Raw genomic sequence first — 12,567 nt, forward strand, 5'->3', positions numbered from 1 at the left:
TGCCCCGGCGGGTGGTGGGAGGGGGCCACCATATTTTCCTTCAGTTTGAGAGGACGGGGACTGATACAGGACCAGTGAACTCTTGCTGGGGAGAGCGCCTGCTGCTGATGTCCGCGCTTCCTTGCTGTCGGTGAGCGACGCTGCAGCGTCCATTACCTGGGTGGCCTGGCCTGCCTCCTGGCTGAGCCGCGACTCTGAGAAGGGACGTCAGGTATGCGGCTTAGGAAGGCACCTCGAAGCCACCAAGCGCTCGCTGTTCCCGGCTCTTCCACCAGACGCACGGAGTCGTTCTTGCCCCAACCTGGGGGCAGATGTGGCCATGCGGCCTCGCTGCACAAGGCCTGGCAGCCGCCGCCGATGATGCGGCCACAGCACGACTCACGGTCAACCCAAGTCGAACCCCAGGGCAGTGAACCCCCTTTCAGCTGCCCTGTCGGGGGCCGGGGTGCGGCTCGTGCTGGGGAAGGAGACCCGGGTCGCTGCTTCCTGGGCGGCACAGTTTGTGGGCTGACAGGCAGTGGAGACGGTGTCACAGGTCCAGGATGCCTCACGGTCCCCCGGTGAAGCGGCCCCCCTCACCACCCCCCCGCCCTCTCACCCGACCCGTGCTGCCCTCTGAGCTGAGATCTGAGCTGAGATGGAGGCAGTCGCCCTCCCAGGGGGTGCGAGTGCTCCAGCCGCCGTCTCAGGCGCCCAGCCGGGGCTCACACTGCGGGCCTCACCGTCCCCGTCCTGGAGGCTGGGGTCCACGGTCGGGTGGGCACGCAGGTGTCCTGAGGCCACCGTCCTGGTGGGGGGGACGCTGTCCCTCTGTGCATCTGTGTCCTCATCTTGGGAGGACACCACTTACGTTCAGGTCGCCCCGGTGACCTCTGTGGGGACCCGTGGAATGGCAAGGTTGGAGTCTGCGATGGTGGGTTCCTGGCGGAGGTCAGAGGGGCGACGCTGGGCCTGCTGCTGCCTCAGGCTGCGGGAGGCGCGCTCACGCCATCGGCCTCCCCGTTTGACCTCTCGCGCCTTCTGGGAGTGGTTTCAGAGTTGAAAACACCCGGTGTGCGCGGCAGGGCCACCTCCGGGGAGGCCCTCGGGGGAGGAGGCCATGGGGAGAGGCCGCTGGGGCCCCTGTCCGCTCACACGCTTGCGTGGCCTGCGGCCACGAACCTCATGGGCTGCTGCCCGAGCATCAGGGAACCAGTTAGTGGTAGGACATCCAGGGTCACAGCTTAGGGCACAAAACCACCTTGGTCATCTGGCTTGACAAACTCCTCAGTTAAAAACAAGAGCCGTCTCCCCGCGTGAGGGATGCTCATGGCGCCGAGGGAAGGGCCGCCGTCTCGGTGTGTGACGCGGCGCCTGTACGGTTGGGTCATAAACACGTTTGTCAGTGAGGACTTGGTCACGTGCTGGTGTTCCCGGGTGCCCACCCCCATCACGGCCGCTTAGCACCCTTCCTGCATCTCGTTAGGGGATCCGTGGTGTTGGGGGTGTGGAGAGGCCAAGATGCCCCTATGACCTGAGGGGCCACGCCCAGTGGGACGTGACCCCCCGACCTGGGGGTGGTGAACACAGGTGGGATGCGACCCCCCGACCTGGGGGTGGTGGGCACAGCTGGGATGCGCGTGACCCCTGACCTGCGGAAGTGCTCACAGCTGGCATGCAGGCCCCACAATCGGCCCCGCCACCTCTGTTAGGACAGATGGGAAATCAGTCTGACGAACGAGCACGTAACTCACCTCGTCTCTGAAAACCCAGTTCAGAACCTGCTGCGGCGATTCCCCGACGCGGTGGGACGGCAGGATGTGCTTCTGTCCAGAGGCCGCAGCACCCATGGAGCCGGCAGAGTAACCATCATGATGTTCAGGACACTGATTTGCTTCTTTACAGAGAATCACTCCGCACCTCCTGACGTGACCACCTACACCTCAGAGCACCCGATCCAGGTGGAGCGGCCGCAGGGCTCCACGACCTCGCGCACGGCGCCCAAGTATGGCAACGCGGAGCTCATGGAGACCGGCGACGGTAGGTGCCCAGCCGGTACCACATGGCGCCTGCGACCCGCCCTGGACCCTGCACCCTGCCCTGCACCCCACCGTGCACCCCACCCCACTCTGGCTTACCCTGGTCTGCCCTAGACTGCTCCGTCCTGGACCCTGTCCCAGTCTGTCCTGGACCCCACCCCCTCTGCCCCATCTCACCCTGGACCCCATCCTGCCCTGGACCCTGCCCCGTCCATCCTGGACCCCACTCCCTCTGCCCCACCTCACCCTGGACCCCACCCTGCCCTGGACCCTGCTCCGTCCGTCCTGGACCCCACCCCCTCTGCCCCACCTCACCCTGGACCCCAACCTGCCCTGGACCCTGCCCTGCCCTGGACCCCAACCTGGACCCCGCCCCTCTCTTGCCCCTCCCCGTCCTAGACCCCAACCTGGACCCTGCTCACTCGGCCCCTCCCCGCCCCTCCCCTCCCATCCCTGGATCCTACCCGGTGCAGGGTCGATGCCCCTCCTGGGCACGTGGTGGACCCAGTCAGTCAACCCCTTTACACAGCTACCCAAAAGGGGAGGCCCCGGGTCCAAAACTCAGGTTATTGACCAAAAGTGTTTCTTTGTGGGAAAATACATGAGCATGGTGGGAACTGAGTCCTGAGAAGCATCAGAGGGCTCCTTAGACGCCGGCGTGCTTGCTAATCCTGAGCAAATGTGGAGTCAGCGAGGAAAGGAGCGTGAAGTGCTAGCACCACGGGTAGCTGCGCCAGGGGTGCCCAGAGGGCTGCGCAGCACAGTGGTTGGGGTGGCGTTGGACCCGAGGGAACAGGGTTTGTTCTCCAATTGGGAAGAATGACCCGGGGCCATGACGCAGCAGTGGGGCCGCCCTGCCTGCCCCTTGGGGGGCCACGACCTGACCGGGACCCCCGCTGCCCCAGCTCAACGCTCTGGCCACGCAGGGGACACGAGGCGTGGTTTTCCTCGAAGGCGGCCACGCAACCTTGGTGTGGGCCCCCCACCCCCCCCCCCAGGGAAGTGTCCCTCGTCGTGGTCAGAGCCCCGGGCCAGGTCGGCGTGCCTGCTTTCCCAGAGCTCGTGCGGCCGCCTGGGCCTTCCCTGCGAGTTCCCCTCCTGTGGGCTGGCCGCTGCCCCTCCTCGTCACCATTTAGCAGCCTTGTCATCTGAGCTCTGACCCCGGGTGAAATCCCGTGTGGTCCCTGCCACATCCTCACTCCAGGCGGAGCCGAGGGCCAGCGGCCTCCGGAGACCACCTCCGTCCCTCCACTGGGGTTCACTGCAGAAAGCGGGGCACAGATGCTCACAGCTCTGGGGCTGTGTGTTCACTACAAGAAAATAATCAACATCCCGATCTCAGAGCGCCCGTAGAGCCTTCAGAGGCCACCTATGAAAATGGTTTTTCTTTGATAGAAAAGCTTCCTTGAGCTCCGTTATGTTGGGCCCAGAGCAGAGTCTGTTGCTCTGACCTGTCAGCGGAGGTGGCAGCCCCCGAAGGGCCCTGCCTGCTGCGGCCTCCAGAGCCGGCACGGCCAGGAGCAGGTGTCGGAGGGCCTTTCCACGGAACGACATCCCTGCAGAGCCACACTGTCCCCCGAGGACGTTGGCTCCCTGGTGCTCCGGGGACTCGTTAGTTTGGGTGGTTTAAAAATGTCAGACCTCAGCTTCTTTTCAACAACCATGTCATGTTTTCAAGATGCTCATTCGTTGTTATGAGTAAGAAGTACATTACGAAGTGGAATTTCATCTTATGTGTGAACGTGTGCCACATGCCGGTGATCTGTGTGACCCAGAATGTTGAATTTAGAGCTTTTAAATTGCTCTCCTAGCTGCCTTGCCTGTGGACTCGGGGGTGGAACCAGAGTCACGGGGCGGGGGCATCGGTACCGTGAGAGGACGGGACGGGCCTGCAGGGACCCCCAGTGTCCCCCTGAACCTGATGTGTCGGCAGCCTGCCCTGGCCCCGACGGGGAGACAGACTCCGGGAGGCCTCCCTGCCATGTGGGCTCGGTGACCCATCGGAGCAGGGACGGGGTCGGTGAGTGAGGAGGGCCAGGTCGGGCGGGCCCAGCCTGAGGTCAGCCTCCCCCCGCCGCCGTGGTGGCCGCCTGGACGAGCCCCTGCCTGGGGCTCCTGGGTGGCGCTTGGAGGCCCCTTGATGTGGGGCTGCGCACACGTGTTTAGCGGGTGAGGTGTGGCAGCTCACGTGTCCATGCTTCTTTTCCAGGGGTGCCAGTGAGTAGCCGCGTGTCAGCGAAAATTCAGCAGCTCGTCAACACCCTCAAGCGACCGAAGCGGCCGCCGTTAAGGGAGTTCTTTGTGGATGACTTTGAAGAACTGCTGGAAGGTGACCAGGCCCTTTGCTGCCCCATTATTCCCGGGTCCGCGTGATACCACACACCGTCGTGGCGGGCCCGATAGGCCGGGTCACCCATCAGGGCAGCAATCTTGGCATCCCCTGAAGACAGGAACCTACCCGGAGACCGTGGGTCCTGCCCCCCAGGGCCCCTGCGGATGGCTGCGTGCTGGCCGGCCACGTAGATACCAGAGCGGGCGTGTGGGGCCTCCGTCCCAGGGACAGAAGTACAGGGAAGCCCAGGAAACCATGCTCAGGGTGACCTGCGCGCTCCAAGGGGCGCAGAGTGAGTGTGGCTGGCTCCTGTCCTGCCCCTCTGGACAGACGCAGGAGCCCCTGTGTGTGAACCGAGTCAGAACAGGATCCTGCTGCTCACGTCACACCCAAGCCCTTTATTCTCTTGTTTGTACAAGTAAGACCGGCTGGCTCCCTGTCCCGCAGAGGAGAGCGTCACTCACAAACCGTGAGGGAGAGGAACCTTTTCCAGACGTGAGCAGCGGTCTTTCCGACTCGAGTTGGGAAGATTTTGACTGCGTCCTGGGGCATGTATTGTTTTACACAAGAGAATGTGCTCTTGCTGGTTGTTCGTGGTACTTGCTGCAAATTCAAATTGATGTGTCCGTGGGCACAGGCAACCTGATTAGCAGGATGTGAGCTCTGGAGTCCAGAATCACTCACGTGTATTGATAACTGGTATTTTATTTTATTTTATTTTTTAAGATTTTGTTTATTCTTGAGAGACACAGAGAGAGGCAGAGACAAAGGCAGAGGGAGAAGCAGGCTCCCTGCAGGGAGCCCGATGTGGGACTCGATCCCAGGACCCCGGGGTCACACCCTGAGCTGAAGGCAGCCGCTCCACCACTGAGGCACCCAGGGGCCCCAATCAGTATTTTAAGCAGAGATGTTGCTGCCCCAGACTCTAGGCACGTTGAAATACGCGGTGCATTTGTCAGTTGACAAACCCCATCCCGACATTGTCTTGTAAAGTGCAAGGATTAAGTGGTGAGGCCACCATGTAGGTCCTGGCTCTGGTTCTAGGAAAGTGCAGGTGTACGATTTCTGTCCACTAGTAAACTTGTGTAAGAGTCTTACTTTCTGTAAAAAGAATTAAAAAGTGTGCTAACATGGATGTATTTTTTTTTAAAACTTTGTGTCCATGTGTATTTAGTGCAACAACCAGATCCGAACCAGCCGAAGCCAGAGGGGGCGCAGATGTTGGCCATGCGCGGGGAGCAGCTGGGCGTGGTTACCAACTGGCCGCCGTCGTTGGAGGCCGCGTTGCAGCGGTGGGGGACCATCTCCCCGAAGGCCCCGTGCTTGACCACGATGGACACCAACGGGAAGCCCCTGTATATCCTCACCTATGGTAATTCTCTGCGCTTCCTTCACCTTCCACGGTGGCCACTGCTGCGCGGGCTCACTGCCTCCCATGGATTTACGCATCTGGTGCAGACACAAAAGGGGCCCGAAAGGAGATGTTTTAGGGGAGGTGCTTGGTGTGAACATGAGAAGTTGTTCCTTGTTAGTGCTCCCTGAGGAAATCGGAGGTGGGTCAGGAAACCAGTGGGCGAGTGTAAGTCTTGAAAGTCATGCCTTCCGGGAGGATGGGTCAAGAAATGGCGTCTGAACTCGTGGACATGGATCCCTCGGGAAAGACAGTCTCTCTCCAAAGTGATGCTGGGAAGAGGTGGGAGGCACAGGCTTGTCTCTGGTGCTTGATTCTGTGCGATTGCTGCCATGTGAACTGTGGGGGTAGCTTGCTGGGCCCGGGAGGAAGCACGTGGTCGGGTGGTTTGCAGAGAATCCAGCCAGTAAGTCAAAGACCGAAGCGGCTTCTGTCGTGTCTGCACGTGTGACATTAGATGAGCTTTGTCTGCGTTTCAGGTTTGTTTCCAAGTCAGTGGCATGCTGGCCCGGCAGCAGGAAAGACACTTCTGCGGTGGCGGTCGGGGTCAGGAAGCTAGTGGCACACCCAGGGATGCGGGGCCTGGCCTTAGGGGTTGGGGCCCCGGGGGTACCAGCCACAGACTCAGTCATGACCCCTGCACCCCGCACGGAGATGGGCTTGAGGTTCAGGAGCATACGTCTCATGGCTTCATCATTCTAGGACATTTGGGGGTAATTTTAAAGAAAGATTTTGTTTGTTTGGTTTCCTGGTGGGGAAAAACATCACTGTGGTTGGAACTGAGTCCTGAGAAGAAGCAGAGGCCTCCTTAGATGCTGGCGTGCTGCTAACCCATAACAAATGTGGGGTCAGCAAGGAAGCGAGCGTCTGAGGGAGGGAAAGCGTGCATGAGCGGAGGGAGGGGCAGAGGGGGAGGCAGGTGTCCCGCAGAGCAGGAGCCCAAGGCGGGGCTGCATCCCAGACCCTAGACCATGACCTGAGCTGAAGGCAGACGCCTCCCCGACAGCCCCCCAGGCGCCCCATCTTTGGGTGATTCTAAGTGGGTACGGAGCACTTCGGCCGCGTGAGGCAAGAGCTGGTCCTCGCGTTGTGCTCTGTCGAGGTAGGCTTTACTCAGGTGGCAGAATCGTGAGCGTCCCCTCCAGCCGGGGGCAGCCTTGGAGCTGGCACAGTTGTGTGGCTGCTCCTCCGCGGACTGTTGGGCGGGGCTCACCTGTCCGCGTGCACACTCACCTGTCCACCCGCAATGCTCGGCGGGGCACGGGGGGCACAGACCGCAGCCCGGCTCCCTGCCTTCAAGGCAGGAGACCGAAGACGAGCCCTGATCCCCGGCTGAGGGCCTGCGTCAGCCGCTGTCCCCTGAGGAGCGAGGACGTGCCCTTCTGCGGGGTGATGATGAGCAGAGCTGTGGGGGGCACACTGAAGGCCTCTGGATGCCTGGGCATGCGTGTGCCCAGGCGCCACCAGCCCCGCGCTCCGTCTCTGCGTCTGCTCCTCTGCGCCAGGCACATGCTGTGGGCTGTCTCGGCGTTCACCGTGAGAGGCCAGAAGCAGTGGCTTCCCCACTCGCGACAGTGGGTCACCAGGGCGTGAGGGATGGTGCTGGCCGCTGTGAGGGAGGAAGACTGCGGGAGCTGCTCTACATGTACAGACTCTAAGTACATGAACCTCGAACCGTCGGGTGTCACAGAGAAGACACACAGGTGGGAATCCTCCCCACACCACGTGTCTCGCTCCGGCGGACCGAGCAGCCCGTTCTCGGCCGCATGGGTCCCCTCAGCTGTCAAGCGTAGCTTCCCCCGGATCCTGGTCGCCGCACTCGCAGCCAGGCAAGTCAGGATGGCTGAGGGAAGCCGCGCGGCAGGCGGAGGTTGTCGCAGCCCCGGGGACGGGCTTCTGGCCGCCACGCACCAGGACAGCGACCTCGCACCCCGAGCCCCAGGCATCCTGCCACCTTCAGTAACCGTCAGTTCTGCTGAGGAACTGATTTCCTGGCCTCGAGTCCCTGCTTCCCCCGCCCTGGAGGCCGTCTGGGGGTTCCCTGTCCTTGGCCACGTGCGCCCTCACCACGGTGTCTGTGTGTCTGTCTCCCCTTGCCCCCGGGCTTTCTCTGCGGTCGGGGACTTGCCTTGGCTCCAGGTACCCCCCAGCACCAGCCGCGGGAGCTCACAGAGCACTGGGAAGCCCGTGTCGCTGCTTCTGTGCTGTGCGCCGTGTGCGGGGCGTGTTCTCGGGCTGCAGCCGCCGTGTGCCCACGTCCTGGCCCTGGGCCGCGTACCTGGTACCCGCATCTGCCTCCTTGTCCTGCAGGCTCGCGCCACTGCGGAGTCTCTGTAGCCGTGTTCCCAGGTCGGACCCGGGTAAGCCGCCACGAGCTGCTGGGACGTCGTGTCCGATTCCCACCTTTCAAGTGGACAGTAGAGCGTTACTATTACCTAGCATTCCCCGCAGTCGGCAGCCTCTGCGTGACATCTCGTGACTTAGACCTGGAGGTTCGTGCCCCCCCCCACCCCCCACGCCCCAGGCTGGTCTCTGTGTCTGCGAGCTGGCTTTCCGGAGGCTACAAATAAGTGAGGTCCTGCATCCTAGTTTCCTCTTTGGCTCTGCATGATGCCTTCACGTCGACCATCTCTCACACGTGCCAACACTGCAGTCCTTAGGTGGCTGATACTCAGGGGACGCACCACGCGTCATCTCTATCCATCCGTATCCATGGATGGACATGTGGGCTGCGTCCATGTCCTGGCTGCTGTGAATAGTGCTGCAGCGGACACAGGGCAGGTATCTTTTAGGTTAGTGTTTCTGTTTGCTTCACATAAATCTCCAGAAGCAGAACTGTGGGGTCGTAGGGCAGCTTAGTTCCAACCTCCCGAGGCCCCTCCACACTGTTCCCCGCGGTGGCCGCACCAGCCTGTGCTCCCGCCAGCCGTGCACGGGGGCTCCCGTCTCCGCGTCCTCACCAACACCTGTGGTTTCCCATCCTGTAGACACCGTCCTGACACGTGTCAGGTGATATCTCTGATTCCGATTTAATCTCCGTGATGAGTGATGCTGGCATCTCTTCACATGTCTGTTGGCCATCGGGATGTCGTCTTTGGAGGAACGCCTATTCAATTCCTCTGTCCCTTTTTAAATCAGATTGTGTTTTTGCTATTGAATATTTTCTTTTGCTATTGAGTTGAATATAAAATAAAATATATTTAATTTGGGATCCCTGGGTGGCGCAGTGGTTTAGCGCCTGCCTTTGGCCCAGGGCGCAATCCTGGAGACCTGGGATCGAATCCCACGTTGGGCTCCCGGTGCATGGAGCCTGCTTCTCCCTCTGCCTGTGTCTCTGCCTCTCTCTCTCTCTCTCTCTCTCTCTGTGTGTGTGTGTGTGTGTGACTATCATAAATTTAAAATATATATATATATATTTAATTTTTTAAAATATTTTATTTATTTGACAGAGAGGAAGTGAGAGAGCATGAGCCGACGAGGAGGGGCAGTGGGAGAGGCAGACTCTGTGCTGAGCAGGGAGCCTGATGTGGGGCTGGATCCCAGGACCCTGAGATCATGACCTGAGCCAAAGGCAGTCGCTCCACTGAGCGAGCCCCCCGGGCACCTTCTTTATGTATTTTTGATATTAACCCCTTACTGGGGAGATGATATGCAGACATCTCTAATTTGCCTTTTCATGGTGTTGATGGTTTCCTCTGCCTTTTAGTTTAATGTGCTCCCACTTGTTGGTTGGTGCTTTTGGTCTCAGACCCAAAAATCATCCCTGAGACTAATGTTGAGGAGCTTAGCATCTTTGCTTTCTTCTCGGAGTTTTATGGTTTCAAGCCTCATGTTCACATTTTTCATGTTCATTTTTAAGTGTGGTCTGAGATAGTGGGTTGGCTGCATGTGGCTGCCCAGGTTTCTCACGGCCGTTTATTTGCATTGAAGGGACTCCCGCACCCATGTGTGTCCTCGCTGTCTTAGCTGACCGGATGAGAATGGGCCAAGTTCTGGGCTCTCCGGTCCACTGATCTCTCTGTTCACTGCCAAAGCCACACCACTTTCATTCCCTTAGTTTTATGATGTAGTTCAAAATCAGGGAGCCGGGTGCCCCTAGCCTTGCTCTTCTTACTCAAGACTTCTTTGGCTTTTGGGGGTCTTGTGGTTCAGTACAATTGTTAGGATTCTTTGTTCTAATTCTGTGAAAAATGCCATAGGAATTTTGATGGGGATTGCACTGAATCTGTAGATTCCTTGGGAACTATGACCGTGGAATGTCTTCACATTCATTCCTGTCTTCCTCAGTTTCTTTCATCAATGTCTTATAATCTTCAGTGTACCGATCTTTCACCACCTTGGTTAAAATTACTCGTAGGTATTTTATTCTTTTCAATGCAACTATAAATATTTTCTTAATTTCTCTGATAGTTTACTGTTAGTGTATAGAAATGCAATCAATTTTTGTATATTGATTTTGCAGTCTGCAGCTTTACTGAATTCATTGATTAATTCCAACAGTTTGGGTCTTTTGTGGGTCTGTTTTGGCAGCATCTTTAGGGTTTCCTGTATATAAAATTATGTAATCCTCAAATAGAGACAGTTTTACTTTTTCCTTTCCACTTGGATATCCTTAATGTCTTTTTCTTGCCTAATTACTCTGGCTAGGACTTCCAATACTGTCTTGAATAAAAGTGGTGAGACTGGGCATCCTTGTCTTGCTCCTGGTTTCAGAGAATATTAGCTGTGGGTTTGTAATCTATGGCCTTATAATGCTGAAGTATGTTCCTTCTATATTCACTTTATTGAGAGTTTCTCATCAAAAAAAAGATGTTGGATTTCGTCAAATGTTTTTCCTCTATGTATGGACATAGGATTTTTATTCTTTGTTTTGTAAACGTGATGTGTCCTGTTAATTTGTCAATATTGGACCATCGCGTGTCCCTGGAATAAATCCCACTCAATCATGTCATGTGATCCTTTAAATGCACTGTTGAATTTGGTTTGCTAGGGTTCTGTTGAAGTGTGCATCTATATTTATCAAGAATATGAGTCTGTATTTTTGTGTATGTGGTGTCCTTGTCTGGTTTTGGGATCAGGGTAATGCTGGCTTCCTAAAATGAGCTTGGATTCACTCCCTTTTCTTTGTTGGAAGAGTTGGAGGATAGGTATTAACTCTTGGACTGTTCGGTAGAATTCACTAGGAAAGCCTTCTGTTTGTAGGGAGGTTTGTAGTTACTGATTAAATCTCCTCACTGGTAATTATTCTGTTCAGATTTTATGTTTCCTCCTGATAGTTGTTGGAAGATTTTATATCCCTGGGATGTTTCATTTCTTCCAGCTTGTTCAGTGTGCTGGCACAGATCTAACCGTTCATGCTGACCTCTTGGAATCCCTTGCATTTCTGTGGTGTTGGTCGTAACTTCTCTTTTGTTTCTGATCCTGAGTCTACTCTCCTTTATTCTTGGTGAGGCTACCTCAAGTTTGCTTTCTTCCAAGGACCCACTCTTGGTTTTGTTGATCTTTTCTGTTGTCTTTTCAGTCTCTCTCATTTGGTTGCTCTGATCTTTGTTACTTGCTTCCTTCTACTAACTTGGGCTACATTCCTTCCTTTCCTAGATCCTCGAGGCATAAGATAGGTGATTTCTTGGAGATGTTTCTTGTTTCCTGAGGCAGGTCTCTATTGCCACGTACTTCCATCTTAGGTCCACTTTTGCTGCAAATGGTACATTTTGATATGTTGTATTTCTGTTTTCATTTCTCTAAAGATGTTTTTAAAAATTTCTTTTCTTTCTTTGCCCACTGGTTGTTTCGTAGCATGTTGTTTAATCTCCATGTATTTGTGAATTTTTTGGTTTTCTTCTAAAATTGATTTCTGGTTTGTTGCCACTGTGGGTCAGAAACGATGCTTGATATGGTTTCAGTCTTCTCAGACTTACTGAGACTTGTTTTGTGGCCTAATGTGCGATCTGGAGAACGTTCCAAATGCCCTTGAGAAGAATGTGTACTCTGTTGCTTAGGATGGCACATTCTACATAAATTAACTCCATCTGGTCTCATGTGTTGTTCAAGGCTCCTGTCTCCTTACTGATTTTCCATCTGGATGATTTATCCATTGATGGAAGGTGGGGTATTAAAGTTCTCTACTATGATTGCATTGCTGTTAATTTCTCCCTTTAGGGCTATTAATATTTGATTTATATATGTAGGTGCTCCTATGCTGGGTACATAAATATTTACAAATGTTATACCTTCTCAGTGGACTGATCCCTTTATCATTATGTGATTCCCCACATTGTCTTTATTACAGTCTTTGTTGTAAAGTGTGTGTTGTCTGTTACCAGTGTTGCTGCCCCAGCCTTTTTTCCCATTTGCGTGGGATATCTTTCTGCATCCCTTCACTTTCATCTCTTTGTGTCCTTACAACCACGAGTCTCTCATTGGCAGCATATTAATCTTGCTTTTCCCCCATTGAGCCACTCGGTGTCTTTTGTTCAGAGAATTCAGTCCTTCTACATTGGAAGTAATTATTAATAAGTAGGTACTTATTGCCATTTTGGTCATTGTTTTCTGGCTGTTATGGTAGGGCCACTCTGTTCCTTTTTTCTTCTTTTCCTTTGTAATTTGACAACTTTCTTTACTGTACACTTAGATTTCTTTCTCTTCATATTTTGTGGATCCACTAGAGGTGTTTGTTTGGTGGTTACCATGACACTTACATATAACAGCTTATTTTTATAACAGTCTATTTTAAGTTCATAACAACGTATGTTCCAGCACATTCTAAACCTGTACATTTTCACTGCCCCCGCCCACATTTATGTTCT

General features: G+C 55.4%; 1 protein-coding gene across 2 annotated transcripts in view; it reads left to right on the plus strand.

The window, feature by feature from the left end:
• DIP2C (disco interacting protein 2 homolog C) overlaps positions 1 to 12,567 on the plus strand; it is a 252,180-nt gene that overhangs the window by 135,426 nt on the left and 104,187 nt on the right. For both annotated transcript variants that reach the window (XM_072749676.1, XM_072749677.1), the window contains 3 exons: positions 1,885 to 2,019; positions 4,228 to 4,347; positions 5,525 to 5,722. In XM_072749676.1, coding sequence (XP_072605777.1) covers positions 1,885 to 2,019; positions 4,228 to 4,347; positions 5,525 to 5,722 — 453 coding nt within the window. The remainder of the gene's footprint in view (positions 1 to 1,884; positions 2,020 to 4,227; positions 4,348 to 5,524; positions 5,723 to 12,567) is intronic.

The sequence above is a fragment of the Vulpes vulpes genome, chromosome 2, assembly GCF_048418805.1.
Source record: "Vulpes vulpes isolate BD-2025 chromosome 2, VulVul3, whole genome shotgun sequence".
NCBI classification, from domain to species: Eukaryota; Metazoa; Chordata; class Mammalia; order Carnivora; family Canidae; genus Vulpes; species Vulpes vulpes.